Raw genomic sequence first — 15,931 nt, forward strand, 5'->3', positions numbered from 1 at the left:
TGGAACGTCAACAAATTAATTCAGCATGTTTCTCCTGATTTCAGCAAACCAAATTAATCCTGTGAACGTATTATAAAGACAGTATAAGATAACCGAATGAAAACCTCTGAATGCAGTCTGTAATGAACTAATTGTATAGTATTTCACACTGCATACCTGAACAATAAGCTATACAGGCGTTAGAAAAGGAAATTGACTGAAATCCATTAGTTTAATTTCTTTCTGTCAGATGAGGTTACTTTAATAGGCTAACAGTTAATGTTTTATAGGCTACTTTATGAAACCCGTGCTTGAATAGAAGAATGACATTTTACTGAATTCCTGTGATTTGTCCAGTGTCCAGTGATTTTACTTTAATTAGATTTTCTACATTCATTCAAAAATGACATATGTATTTATTTCAGGTGCGTCAGCAGCCCCCACAGCACAGCTGGCACTAAACAATAAAGCACATGAGTTGCAGATGTGCAAAAAGAAAATGGAATGGCAGAATGAGAAAATAGAGGAGTTGACCAAGGAGAGAGATTTCCTCAAGGAACAACTAGTATCCGGCAAGTCTCCCAACACAATGTTTAGTCAAAGTGTTGGTTTGTTTTTAGTAGGGTAGAAGGAAGGCATTGCGTGTCCTCTTTGCCTCCAGTCCGCCACAGTCATCTGCCGAATGGTCCAAGAATGTGGGCTTTGACTTCGAACTTCGTAATTCGAATATAATTTGAATATCAAAAAATAAATCAAAATTCGAACAAATATTAGGCAGCCCTTAATATTCGAACCTGTTATGGGCAGGCCAAGAGGGAGAGACGTCGGAGAACCTGACGCAGTCTATTCATAATATTGTAATGACCACGGAAGAGGCAGTGACTGAAGTATTGATTAGACAGCGATTTATTAGAAACCTAATAAACCGTTTGAACACGCAAGACCGGTAACCATAGCAACGCCGGTAAACCAACCTCGCAAAACAATCTCAAGGCTTGTTTTTCAAATATATAATTTCAGCATTTTTTAACAATTAATATAACATTTATAAATAAACGTATTATGCTCCTTGACCTTTTGACCTCAAGATATCAAACCAACTGTATAACACAGATAATAATAACCCCCATTTGCCACAAGGCTTATTTTTCAAATATATCATTTGGGCAATTTTTCACAAATAAAATAAATAAATAAACGTATTATGCTCCTTGACCTATTGACCTCAAGATATCAAACCAACTGTATAACACAGATAATAATAACCCCCCTGTGCCACAAGGCTTATTTTTCAAAAATATCATTTCGGCAATTTTTCACAAATAAAATAAATAAATAAACGTATTATGCTCCTTGACCTTTTGACCTCAAGATATAAAACCAACTGTATAACACAGATAATAATACCCCCCATTTGCCACAAGGCTTATTTTTCAAATGTATCATTTTGGCATTTTTTCACAAATAAAATAAATAAATAAACGTATTATGCTCCTTGACCTTTTGACCTCAAGATATAAAACCAACTGTATAACACAGATAATAATAACCCCCATTTGCCACAAGGCTTATTTTTCAAATATATCATTTGGGCAATTTTTCACAAATAAAATAAATAAATAAACGTATTATGCTCCTTGACCTTTTGACCTCAAGATATCAAACCAACTGTATAACACAGATAATAATAACCCCCATGTGCCACAAGGCTTGTTTTTCAAATATATAATTTGGGCAATTTTTCACAAATAAAATAAATAAATAAATGAATAAAACGTATTATGCTCCTTGACCTTTTGACCTCAAGATATCAAACCAACTGTATAAGACAGATAATAATAACCCCCCTGTGCCACAAGGCTTATTTTTCAAAAATATCATTACGGCAATTTTTCACAAATAAAATAAATAAATAAACGTATTATGCTCCTTGACCTTTTGACCTCAAGATATAAAACCAACTGTATAACACAGATAATAATAACCCCCATTTGCCACAAGGCTTATTTTTCAAATATATCATTTGGGCAATTTTTCACAAATAAAATAAATAAATAAACGTATTATGCTCCTTGACCTATTGACCTCAAGATATCAAACCAACTGTATAAGACAGATAATAATAACCCCCCTGTGCCACAATGCTTATTTTTCCAAAATATCATTTCGGGAATTTTTCACAAATAAAATAAATAAATAAACGTATTATGCTCCTTGACCTTTTGACCTCAAGATATAAAACCAATTGTATAACACAGATAATAATAACCCCCATTTGCCACAAGGCTTATTTTTCAAATATATCATTTTGGCAATTTTTCACAAATAAAATAAATAAATAAACGTATTATGCTCCTTGACCTTTTGACCTCAAGATATAAAACCAACTGTATAACACAGATAATAATAACCCCCATTTGCCACAAGGCTTATTTTTCAAATATATCATTTGGGCAATTTTTCACAAATAAAATAAATAAATAAACGTATTATGCTCCTTAACCTTTTGACCTCTCGATGTCAAACCAACTGTATAACACAGATAATAATAACCCCCATGTGCCACAAGGCTTATTTTACAAATATATATTTTCCGCAATTTTTCACAATTAAAATGAAATAAATAAAATATAAATTTTTAGTGAGGTGTGTGTTGTTAGTACCACATAGTAGGACAGGTCTACATTGGTCTGGGGCCTCTGGGTCCCATAACTCGGAAGCTATTGAGCAAAAAGCCGTCTTCCATAGGAAATTAATGGCCGAATATCTGTTGAATATCTGTTGGATATCCAACATCAAACTAACTTCGGCACGGTATGCTCCTTGACCTTTTGACCTCAAGTTGTCAAACCAACTGTGCAACATACAGATTAACGTGCCATAAGTGCTTATTTTTCGAATTGTTAACAGTCTCTGCAGCCACCTCCTTTTGGCTGATATGAAGGTAAGATTGAAATATTGTTACGTTTTACAGAGTTTGTTTGGTGGTTCGCTGATGTTGCATTTTCTACTAGCAAGCTGAGCTATATGCTAACGTTAGATTGACTCATTCAATTTCTAATGTGGTGAAATAAATGTCCCTGCTGCTTGTCAAACTTCAAAAAGTAACGTTATGCAATGTTTCAAAGTAACGTTATGCACAATTTATTGCTTGCAATTCTTGAACTTGTTCTTTGAACTTGTACTTTGAAATTGCACTTTAAAATAAACATTTACGTTTTTATAGCCCATGCTTTATGATGACTACATCATTGAAACTCCTTGAATCAATTCGATTTATACACTTTCTTTTTTGGGAGGGGGGGACGCCAGTGATGTGTCTGCATACCCCTCAGAAAGTAGGTAGTTGCAACTTGTACGCGTGTGACGGCGCTGAAGTTGGCATCCGATTCGCAGCATCCGATTCGGCAGCTGGTCCACTTTAAATCGGTCCTGATTGAAAACCACTACACCTAGACTCTTCAAATCTGGACTTAATTTTCACAGTGAGGCTATACATTATGTAAAACATAGTTTCAGATTTGTGAAACCTTTACCCTATTTGTGAAAATGCAATACAGGCTCATTTAGGGGTCCTGACCGCATTGCATTTTCACAAATAGGGTAACGGTTTCAAAAATCTGAAACTATGTTTTACATAATGTATAGCCTCACTGTGATAATGTAGTCCAGATTTGAAGAGTATAGGTGTAGTGGTTTTCAATCAGGACCGATTTGAAGATTCTAAGTGGTTTTCAAGCCGAATCGGATGCTGCGAATCGGATGCCAACTTCAGCGTCGTACGCGTGTGTGTGTGTGTGTGTGTGGTCAGTGTCGTCAGCAACAGATACGTGTGTCAGACTCATCTGTTATTAGTCGCATCGTTCATGCTTAACTTGCGTAGTTTCGATTATATAGATATTGTGTTGACTTTTATTTGGACCTGATCTTATGTTTTATTTATGTTTTTGTTATAATGCACACTGTTTTATCGACTTCATGCCTGTCTACTTCCAACTCGTGCTGCGTGCATGTTGCAGCAAATGTGCAACAGCGCCCTCTGGGGTCACACTTTTCGATGGGTCGCAGAATTCAGTGTAACACCGGCGTGATGTCAGACTTAATAGTATGGCAGTTTAAAATCCAAAAAATAGTGGGGAGCCTAATAGTAGTCAGGTTCATTATGTTTGGATTTGAACTTCCGTTGGCTTTTTGTGGAGAGTATGAAAACTATACATTTTTGGAAACCTCATAGTATAAGCAATCAGAAAAACAATGTTTCCAATTGCCTCAAGTCCTATATGGCCGCAATCTTGGACTTTACAAAATGGCTGCCGTGAAAAAGGGTTTCGTCGATATCTCAGCTTCTAAATAACCTAGAGCTTTTATTTTGACAGCTAAACTAACATTTTCAGTGCCAATGAATTTAATGGTAACACAATAAATAAGCTATAATCAACCTAAAACTTAATTGACTGAAATTTCTAGTTTTGATTTAATGTTTTACAGGTAATCAATCATGAACGTTCCACTAAGTTAATGTCCATTACAGTTTTTTTCAATTGCTTGAACACATTTTGCAAATCTTGGCTCATTGTGTCAATACTCTACACACCAGAAAATAAGACACAACACTGAGGAATATGCCATTCACATCAATGTCAAATTGAAACTCTTCTAACAAAACCTAACAATCCCTTGTAAAAATGTCACTCTGATGCCAAAATGATACACACTTGTATAATATGAATACACTTTCAGATCAGCAGCAACACACTAGTCTACTTTATATAAAACACTGCAGTCTTCCATATTTACTGTTTCAGTTCCACAGAAGGCACGTTTTCACCCCAACCAAAAAAAATCAAATACTCAAAACTGTACATTGCAGTACGGTACTTTACAGTGCAATAAATTCAGTTGAATCAAAAATAAACCAAAAATACACAACTGTACTGTAAACACAGAAAAATATGGCAATTGTGCGTGGGTTGGCTTATGGTTCCTAGCCTTAGCTACCTCCTACCCTTGGAGCTCTGAGACAACATGAGAGTCCATATCCAAGCCAGAGTATGGGGACAGGCCAGCATTGCTCTGCAAGATTCTCAGATGGATCCCCTGCAGAATGGCTACCACAAGGAGTCTGATAGCCAGCTGAAACCATCCATGACAGATGCCCTTCCAGCTCCAAAGGCCATCATTGAGATGGTTAGCTGTCAATGCAAAAGAGACTGTTCTTCTGATGTTCTTGCTGAAAAAACAACTTCTCCTGCACCGATCTTTGCCAGTGCGGCAGTGCGTGTCAGAAGGATGAGGACACACAGAATAAGTATGAAACTGATGATGACGATGATAGTGATGATATAAAGACTCCTTGATTGCCTTAAACATTAAACACATTTCTGTCATGAGGAGCAGGTTGGCTCTTAATGGACATTAACTTAGTGGAACGTTCATGATTGATCACTTGTAAAACATTCAATAAAACTACAAATTTCTGTCAATTAAGTTTTAGGTTTAATCGATCTTATTTATTTTGTTACCATTGGATTTCTTGGCCCTGAAATGATGGTTTAGCTCTCAAAATAAAAGCTCTAGGTTATTTTGAAGCTGAGATATTGACGAAAACCCTTTACACGGCAGCCTTTTTGTAAAATCCAATATGGCGGGTATATCGGTATCAGGGCAAATTGAAACATTATTTTTCTGATTGCTTACACAATAAAGTTTCCAAAAATGTATAGTTTTGGTACTCTCCACAAAATTCTGGCGACATTACATAGTGAAACTGACTATAATGATAGTGCTGTAAAAATAATGATTATTATTACTTACTTTGGCAAAAGTACTCAATTATGAGTATTAGTTAACTTGTTAATTTGTCAGTGTTGCTCTGCACTCTTGAGGATAGTAACTTTATTCCATTTTTATTCCATTTTGGTGTACAGACATGCCCAAAAAACGGAAAGGCAAGGGATCCTCCAGAGATGATCTCTGGTCAATAGCTGGAGGAGAGCAATTGATTGTGGAGCATTTCCTTTCATTGAATATTTTAGATCAAGACCAGTCATACTGTTCAGATGTGTGGTCAAATTTGTCCCAAAAGATTTTTGGCAATGTAAAAGAGAAAAACAAGAAATGGCTCCACTGTCTATGGACATACGATCGGCGAGATATTAGGGGAAAGGTCAAGGCAACATCATGCATTTCAAAAGGTCCAGAGTTACCCACAGATCAAGATTCTGTCGAAAGTCAGAGGGAAATGGTGGAAGAGCTAGACACAGAAGACTCTGACAGTGCAGTGTCCCCAAAAAGTGGCAGATGTGATGCTTCCATTAGCGATCAAGAATCGGCACTAAAAGAAGGATTGAGTTGTGTTAAAAAGAGGCACAGCAAGAAAAAAGCTGTTGTGTTGCAGTACACAGATGACGATTCTGAAGAAAGTCAGTGGGAAATTGCAGAAGGGCAAGAGTCAGAAGACTCTGACAGTGCAGTGTCCACAAAAAGTGGCAGATCTGATGCTTCCATTAGCGATCAAGAATCTGCACTAAAAGAAGGATTGAGTTGTGTTAAAAAGAGGCACAGCAAGAAAAAAGCTGTTGTGCTGCAGTACACAGATGACGATTCTTCAGAAAGTCAGAGGGAAATCGCAGAAGGGCAAGAGTCAGAAGACTCTGACAGTCCAGTGTCCCCTAAAAGTGGAAGATCTGATGTTTCTTTTAGTGATCCCGAGCCAGAGAAGGTGAGGCAGAGAAAGGCAAATGCAAAAGGACATTTATCTGAATTTTTTCTTGTAAAGAGTGATGGAGTGTTTAGAAAGGTGCCATCCACGGCCAAGAAATTCACAATTTCACTTACACAAAATCAGTGGAGCAACATCTCACCTCACAGTGGTGTCAACAAACTTAAAAAAACATGGACAAATGTAATTCACAGTGAATTTAAAAGAAAAAACCCGAGCTGTGTCCTGCATTTTACATACCAGCATGTCCGTGTTCATGGCAGCAGGAAAAGAAATGCACCATATTTAACTTTGCTTGCTGTTTGCAAATTCTCCACCTGTCAGGCAAGGTACATTATTAGGATGAAAAACAAGCCTAGTCGGCGTCAACCCACCATTAGAATGGCTGTTATTCGTCAGGGAGAAATTAAACATTTGAAAAATGAGACACGGTTCAGGCCAGCAACCAATATTCGCAGGGGCAAAATCGCGAAATCTGTGGTCACAGGAGTGAGTGCAGAGTACTACAGGAGACTGCGCACCACTCCAGTTTCAGAACTTGTGTCAGGCAACCTGACAAAAAGTCTCAATAAGAACATCTTGAGAGTAATCGCTGCAGAAGTGCAGAAAAGCAGAAAATTACACGACAATGTTCTCCTAGAAATGCAGCTTATGCAAGGCATAATGAGGGAATGTGACAGCAGCTATTATACCATGCCAGGATATGTACATCATCTTCAGGTGAACCCCTTGGGGATACACCTGTACACAGAGACAGGCCTAAGCATCTTGGTGCATCACCTGAGGATGAAGAAGCCTGTCTCTTTGTACCTGGATGCCACAGGGGGGGTGGTGTCAAAGCCTCCTGAAGACAAGCGGAGAGTCCTTTATTATGCAATGGCCTTGCCAGGACATGGTCAAGATGCCCCGCCCCTCCCAGTCACCGAGATGATCTCCAATGAGCACAGTGTACCTCCCCTTGCTTTTTGGCTGATGCAGTTTCTTTTGAAATTGTCCAAATATACTTCTCTCAGGGTACATAAGGTAGAGACAGATTATAGTTGGGCATTAATTCAGGCTGTACTATTAGCATTCAACAAGGAAAGCATAGATGCATACCTGAAGAGAACATTTCACATTATCCAGAGGCAACAGAAATGGGTCGATATAAAACCCTTCACAGTGCTTCATCTGTGCTCTGCCCACATAATTAAAGCAGTGAATTGCAGCATTGGTAGGAAAACCAATGACAAGTCCCTCAGAGAGTTCTCAACCTTCATTTTTGCAAGACTGCAGAACACAATTGATTTTAAGACTGCATGTCGCATTTTTAGACACTTCTGCATTGCTTTGCTGACAGAACATCTGAATGACGACGTCCAAAGCAGTTTGGATTTTCTGAAGGCACTTATCTACAATAGCAAGAGTCAAGAGCAGGAGGATCATATGGAGGCAGAGTTGTACAGTTGGGAGGATGCAGAAATCGGGAGGTCTGTCAAAACACTTGTTGGAAGCTCTCCATACACAAGAGAATTCAAAGGAATCTATGAGGAAGTAAGATCAGCGGCAGAAGGACAGCAGGAAAATGTTCACGGTTCAAATCCATACCATTGCCCCAGAATAATACAAGTTCTTCTGGACAATTACATGGCCATTTACCCTCTTTGGAGTGGTGCCATGTTGGGAGACCTACAGAGGTATGCCACAGACAAAACACACAGAGAAAACGACCTGGAACAAGACCAAACTAGAGACACAAATTGCCATATTGAGAATTGGTTTAAGATTGTTAAACACAACATTCTCCACAAAAAACGATACCTCAGGTCATCAGAATTCATCCGAAAAATGTATTGTTCACTCAAAGGAAGATATACTGAACATATCCTCAGAAATCAACTTCCAGAGGACCTCCTTATCAGACCACTATGTCCCAAAAATTATGTGGATTTAGCTGAAGAGAGATGGGCAAAGCGCGGATCCCCAAGACAAGCTGACAAATCCAAATACTATGGTGCACCTAAAAGTGAACAAAAAACAAAAAGAAAAGAGATAGAGAGCAGGGCAAAAGCAAAAAAAGGCAAATTGACATCAGAAACAAAGACAAGAGCAAAGCAGAAACAGGATGGCAGAGAAAAAGGAGAAATGACAGAGATAGGGACAACAGCAAAGCAGAAACAGGACTGCAGTGAAAAAGGAGAAATGACCGAGATCGGGACAAGAGAAAAGCAGAAGCAGGACAGCAGGCAAAAAGGAGAAATGACTTCAGAGATAGTGACGAGAGAAAAGCAGAAACAGGACAGCAGGGAAAAAGGAGAAATGACTTCAGAGATAGTGACGAGAGAAAAGCAGAAACAGGACAGCAGGGAAAAAGGAGAAATGACTTCAGAGATAGGGACAAGAGCAAAGCAGAAACAAGACAGCAGGCAAAATGGAGAAATGACTTCAGAGATAGTGACAAGAGCAAAGCAGAAACAGGACAGCAGGGAAAAGGGAGAAATGAGAGAGAAAGGGACAAGAGCAAAGCAGAAACAGGACAGTAGGGAAAAGGGAGAAATGAGAGAGAAAGGGACAAGAGCAAAGCAGAAACAGGACAGCAGGGAAAAGGGAGAAATGACAGAGAAAGGGACAAGAGCAGAACAGGAACAGGACAGCAGAGAACAAGGAGAAATGACTTCACAAACAGATACAATAGGCACAGAGAAACAGAAGTGGAGAGAAGAGGTATTTGTAAACACAAAATTAGTGTTACAGTAGGAATTAAATGAACAAACTGTGAACCAGGCAAAATCACCATAAAGCATTTTCATTGTCATTTCCCATACTGTAGGTAAAGATGCTGTGGGAACAACCTCAAACAGAAGTAGTAGTGGCAGTTATTAAATCACCTCCTCATGCCTTTACTCTGAGGCATGCAGACTTGGTAACACTACGACCACATGAACTTCTTAATGGTGAGGTAAGTAATCAAATTTAGACACAGCAGAAATGATTTAACTTTTACAAATGAATGTAATGAGGAGTTAACAACAAGTGTCGTTTGCAGTGATAAAAGCACACTACCACTACCCCTTTATATACACCTGATTATCAGTGTCAGAGGAAGCAGTGATAATCACTGGCACTGATAATCAGCTGTATATAAAGGGTTAGGTAGATTCATTCAAATATTTGGAATCCTTAAAGAAAACCTCATACATGTCCATAGAAACCAATAGAGTTGTAAAGTGAGTAAACTGGAGTTTATTGACCATTATAAATGGGCTTATATTTCTCAGGAATGATACCACAGCTGACGTCTGACTGCCTATAACGGTAGCACTGGATTTTAACAATGAAAAGTTTGCTTTTAGCACTGCAAAAGACACTTGTTGGGAAGGGTGCCAATACTTTTGACCATGCAGTGTTCACTTCCAACAACAATTGGTGGCGCTATTTTGTGTTGAATTTGGGGGAACCAATTGTTGTTGCAGTTGTGTTGAGCTATTGACACTATCCTGGTTTGGTTATTTCATCAAAAAACCTTAAAGTGTGTGAATTTTGCTCAAAAACCAACACTTCCGGAGGGGTGCCAATACTTTTGGCCATGACTGTATGTATAATATAGCAATAAACATATACTGTCATCTTTCAGAACTTTCCCCCAGTGGCTCTATCTACAGATATGTAATGCTATGCACTGACGATTATTGCAGTTTTCTACACACAATATTTTAGGAATCTGTTGGAACACAGTCATTTGCTTCTTAATCATTGAAATGTTTTACATGTTGATGTGAATAACTAAATGTTTCATCCCTGCAGGCAATCGAATGCTACATTCGGGCTGCTCTTAATAAATTTGAAAAGTCTGGACGTCTGCTCCAGATGGATCACTATGTTACTGGTGTGATCCTTGAAGGCACAAGACAACAAATGTCTCGACACCAAATGAAAAAAGTATATTTTCAATTTCTATGTCAATATTAAGGTATCCCAGTAACTGTACAAACACAGCAGATTATGTCATTTTGTAAGAGTGGATTGAGCTGAATTCACTGAGCATTATTCAAATGTATGGCCTTGTTGTTTACACAGGTGGACTTTGACTGTTTTGATGGTGCAGTGTCTTTTGTAAATATCAATGACAGTCACTGGAGGTTTGTGGTGAGTAATAAGGATATAGTATGGCGAGCACCATGTAATGTTGTTCTAAAGTTCACCTGACATACCCCCAACATGCCCACCTGTGATGACATAAGGGGCAGTTTTCCGAAAGCTTTTTTCCAGGGGTAGAGTAAAATAGAACCCAGGGAAAATATACGCTCCCGTTTTAAGCGTGTTTGACCCACAACAACAACGTTTTTAATGGATAAGCGTAGTTCTAATATTGTTCTCCTTTCATGTATGATCATCAGTATCTTCATGCTCCGTCAGCCCAAGTGTTTGTCATTGACCCTGCTTCTTCAGAGATTGACCATGACATCTCAAATAAGGCTGCAATGACTTACCGGTAAAGTATTTCTGCCTGTGACTTTCAAACATACATTTTGATGAGAGCATTCACCCAAAATAACCGATATTTGCAGATTGTATTTCAAAATGCGCCAAAACATACAAGGCAGGCAGCACTGGAGCAGCATTAAGTGGACAGCAAGAACCATAAAGCACAATGAACAAAAGGACAGCACAAGTTGTGGAGTGTTTGTGATGCAGGTAGTACCGCACAACAATCAGCAGTTATCTCACGTGACCTTAAACACTATTATGTAACAAAGACTCTTGTACCAAATGTTTTGTAAATGTGCATAAAGACGTATTTCTGGATTTCCTTAGATGGCAAGAAAGGTTGCTGAAAGTTTTCCACAAATTCCTGCATCAATGACCATAAATCCAACAAGCAGCAGCATAAGAAAGCTGCGGGCTGAAATGGCAGAGACAATGCTCTCTTCCTCAGGTATACATACTACATAATACAATTTTCGTAATATATTTACTATGCACACAAAACAACAAAGCTTGTCCAGTAAAGTTCACTTGTGTCCTTTGCCACTGTAGAACCAAGAGATGAGTATTGCTCAATCTGTGGACTCAAAGATGTCCCAAAAACGGCAACAACTGAAGCAGTTGTTATTGACTGGGTAACTACTCCTGCTGTCTTTTGTGTAACATCAGGTCACATTATATCAGACACATAATATTAGATGTTTGCACTGACTGAAACATATGTGGATTGCATAGTCCAACTTAAAAACCCAAACATGCCACTCTGTTCAATTGTACGCACACTCACCCACACAAACATGTACAAAGGCACATAAGCAAACATTATCAGATTGTCTCTCAAGTTATTTTTGACCCCTAAGGCAGAAATGATTTGACCAAACATACATACATGCCTTCAAAAAAAACTCAATAAACGTAACTGGTGTTCAAATGTTTTATTTTCTAGACCCAATGTGAGACATGCAAGCGGTGGTTTCACGATATCTGCATTACCCTAAATAAAAGTAACTCCCCAGAAACTGACTTGCCATGGCACTGTCTTTTATGTTAAGACAGAATGAAAAAGGTATGTGAAATAATGAAAATAAAATCTCTGACTGCATTATTGTGTTCATTAAAAATTATTTTGAGTCAATACAAACTTTTTAATGCTTTAAAATTAGTAATTACATTTTTCTATCTATAGGCACCAGGACACAAGGAAAGTAAGAAGACGGAAAGAAAACTAAATATAGAGTTACGATAGAGATCGTCAATGTTACATTTTGATGTGATTTTGAAAATAATAATAAATTAAGAGAAAGAAATGTCTGATTTCTTAGCCATTTATCGGATCTCAGGACAATCAGCCCAAATAGAAAAGGATACTTTTAAAGCCATTTGAAGAGGATGGATAATAGGTTATTCAACTGCAAAAAATAAGAAAATGCTGGACAAAAAATAATCTTATGACTGAATTAAAGATTTTAGTAACTCAACCAATGTTTCCAAAAACGTGCTACACTTAAGATTTCACGATTACTGACAAGATCAGCCTTGCAAGCAGTTATACATGAGAAGTGAAAATTTACTGTTTCAACTTGGCATGTTCCATACTACCCACATACTAAAAAGCTGAAAAGATATATTTGAAAAATAAGCCTTGTGGCACAGGGGGGTTATTATTATCTGTGTTATACAGTTGGTTTGATATCTTGAGGTCAAAAGGTCAAGGAGCATAATACGTTTATTTATTTATTTTATTTGTGAAAAATTGCCGAAATGATATTTTTGAAAAATAAGCCTTGTGGCACAGGGGGGTTATTATTATCTGTCTTATACAGTTGGTTTGATATCTTGAGGTCAAAAGGTCAAGGAGCATAATACGTTTATTTATTTATTTTATTTGTGAAAAATTCCCGAAATGATATATTTGAAAGATAAGCCTTGTGGCACAGGGGGGTTATTATTATCTGTGTTATACAGTTGGTTTGATATCTTGAGGTCAAAAGGTCAAGGAGCATAATGCGTTTATTTATTTATTTTATTTGTGAAAAATGCCCGAAATGATATATTTGAAAAATAAGCCTTGTGGCACAGGGGGGTTATTATTATCTGTGTTATACAGTTGGTTTGATATCTTGAGGTCAAAAGGTCAAGGAGCATAATGCGTTTATTTATTTATTTTATTTGTGAAAAATTCCCGAAATGATATTTTTGAAAAATAAGCCTTGTGGCACAGGGGGGTTATTATTATCTGTGTTATACAGTTGGTTTGATATCTTGAGGTCAAAAGGTCAAGGAGCATAATGCGTTTATTTATTTATTTTATTTGTGAAAAATGCCCGAAATGATATATTTGAAAAATAAGCCTTGTGGCACAGGGGGGTTATTATTATCTGTCTTATACAGTTGGTTTGATATCTTGAGGTCAATAGGTCAAGGAGCATAATACGTTTATTTATTTATTTTATTTGTGAAAAATTCCCGAAATGATATATTTGAAAAATAAGCCTTGTGGCACACGGGGGTTATTATTATCTGTGTTATACAATTGGTTTTATATCTTGAGGTCAAAAGGTCAAGGAGCATAATACGTTTATTTATTTATTTTATTTGTGAAAAATTCCCGAAATGATATTTTTGAAAAATAAGCCTTGTGGCACAGGGGGGTTATTATTATCTGTCTTATACAGTTGGTTTGATATCTTGAATAGGTCAAGGAGCATAATACGTTTATTTATTTATTTTATTTGTGAAAAATTCCCGAAATGATATATTTGAAAAATAAGCCTTGTGGCACAGGGGGGTTATTATTATCTGTGTTATACAGTTGGTTTGATATCTTGAGGTCAAAAGGTCAAGGAGCATAATACGTTTATTTATTTATTTTATTTGTGAAAAATTGCCGAAATGATATATTTGAAAAACAAGCCTTGTGGCACATGGGGGTTATTATTATCTGTGTTATACAGTTGGTTTGATATCTTGAGGTCAAAAGGTCAAGGAGCATAATACGTTTATTTATTTATTTTATTTGTGAAAAATTCCCGAAATGATATATTTGAAAAATAAGCCTTGTGGCACACGGGGGTTATTATTATCTGTGTTATACAATTGGTTTTATATCTTGAGGTCAAAAGGTCAAGGAGCATAATACGTTTATTTATTTATTTTATTTGTGAAAAATTGCCGAAATGATATTTTTGAAAAATAAGCCTTGTGGCACAGGGGGGTTATTATTATCTGTCTTATACAGTTGGTTTGATATCTTGAGGTCAATAGGTCAAGGAGCATAATACGTTTATTTATTTATTTTATTTGTGAAAAATTCCCGAAATGATATATTTGAAAAATAAGCCTTGTGGCACAGGGGGGTTATTATTATCTGTGTTATACAGTTGGTTTGATATCTTGAGGTCAAAAGGTCAAGGAACATAATACATTTATTTATTTATTTTATTTGTGAAAAATTGCCGAAATGATATATTTGAAAAACAAGCCTTGTGGCACATGGGGGTTATTATTATCTGTGTTATACAGTTGGTTTGATATCTTGAGGTCAAAAGGTCAAGGAGCATAATACGTTTATTTATTTATTTTATTTGTGAAAAATTGCCGAAATGATATATTTGAAAAATAAGCCTTGTGGCACAGGGGGGTTATTATTATCTGTGTTATACAGTTGGTTTGATATCTTAAGGTCAAAAGGTCAAGGAGCATAATGCGTTTATTTATTTATTTTATTTGTGAAAAATGCCCGAAATGATATATTTGAAAAATAAGCCTTGTGGCACAGGGGGGTTATTATTATCTGTCTTATACAGTTGGTTTGATATCTTGAGGTCAATAGGTCAAGGAGCATAATACGTTTATTTATTTATTTTATTTGTGAAAAATTCCCGAAATGATATATTTGAAAAATAAGCCTTGTGGCACACGGGGGTTATTATTATCTGTGTTATACAATTGGTTTTATATCTTGAGGTCAAAAGGTCAAGGAGCATAATACGTTTATTTATTTATTTTATTTGTGAAAAATTCCCGAAATGATATTTTTGAAAAATAAGCCTTGTGGCACAGGGGGGTTATTATTATCTGTCTTATACAGTTGGTTTGATATCTTGAGGTCAATAGGTCAAGGAGCATAATACGTTTATTTATTTATTTTATTTGTGAAAAATTCCCGAAATGATATATTTGAAAAAAAAGCCTTGTGGCACAGGGGGGTTATTATTATCTGTGTTATACAGTTGGTTTGATATCTTGAGGTCAAAAGGTCAAGGAGCATAATACGTTTATTTATTTATTTTATTTGTGAAAAATTGCCGAAATGATATATTTGAAAAACAAGCCTTGTGGCACATGGGGGTTATTATTATCTGTGTTATACAGTTGGTTTGATATCTTGAGGTCAAAAGGTCAAGGAGCATAATACGTTTATTTATTTATTTTATTTGTGAAAAATTGCCGAAATGATATATTTGAAAAATAAGCCTTGTGGCACAGGGGGGTTATTATTATCTGTGTTATACAGTTGGTTTGATATCTTAAGGTCAAAAGGTCAAGGAGCATAATACGTTTATTTATTTATTTTATTTGTGAAAAATTGCCGAAATGATATATTTGAAAAATAAGCCTTGTGGCACATGGGGGTTATTATTATCTGTGTTATACAGTTGGTTTGATATCTTGTGGTCAAAAGGTCAAGGAGCATAATACGTTTATTTATTTATTTTATATTAATTGTAGAAAATTGCTAAAATGATATGTTTGAAAAATAAGCCT

At 36.6% G+C, this 15,931-nt stretch overlaps 2 protein-coding genes across 2 annotated transcripts in view; both read left to right on the forward strand.

The window, feature by feature from the left end:
• Positions 1-15,931, forward strand: part of LOC130378899 (coiled-coil domain-containing protein 106-like) — a 32,421-nt gene that overhangs the window by 302 nt on the left and 16,188 nt on the right. The window contains exon 2 of the mRNA XM_056585495.1: positions 405-551. Within this exon, the coding sequence (XP_056441470.1) occupies positions 405-551 (147 nt within the window). The remainder of the gene's footprint in view (positions 1-404; positions 552-15,931) is intronic.
• Positions 2,744-12,781, forward strand: LOC130378898 (uncharacterized). The gene is made up of 10 exons (XM_056585494.1): positions 2,744-2,923; positions 9,510-9,638; positions 10,484-10,618; positions 10,757-10,825; positions 11,077-11,171; positions 11,248-11,374; positions 11,495-11,615; positions 11,717-11,799; positions 12,111-12,230; positions 12,351-12,781. Exons 1-9 carry the CDS (start codon positions 2,918-2,920, stop codon positions 12,213-12,215), a joined length of 870 nt encoding a protein of 289 aa, XP_056441469.1. The 5' UTR covers positions 2,744-2,917; the 3' UTR covers positions 12,216-12,230; positions 12,351-12,781.

The sequence above is a fragment of the Gadus chalcogrammus genome, unplaced genomic scaffold (genome assembly GCF_026213295.1).
Source record: "Gadus chalcogrammus isolate NIFS_2021 unplaced genomic scaffold, NIFS_Gcha_1.0 GACHA113, whole genome shotgun sequence".
Taxonomy (NCBI): Eukaryota; Metazoa; Chordata; class Actinopteri; order Gadiformes; family Gadidae; genus Gadus; species Gadus chalcogrammus.

Bases quoted from the DNA above. Each gene is read 5' to 3' on its own strand.
- LOC130378898 (XM_056585494.1), top strand. The intron at 10,619-10,756 runs GTATATTTTCAA...TTGTTTACACAG, and splicing joins CTCGACACCAAATGAAAAAA to GTGGACTTTGACTGTTTTGA. The intron at 11,172-11,247 runs GTAAAGTATTTC...CGATATTTGCAG, and splicing joins AAGGCTGCAATGACTTACCG to ATTGTATTTCAAAATGCGCC.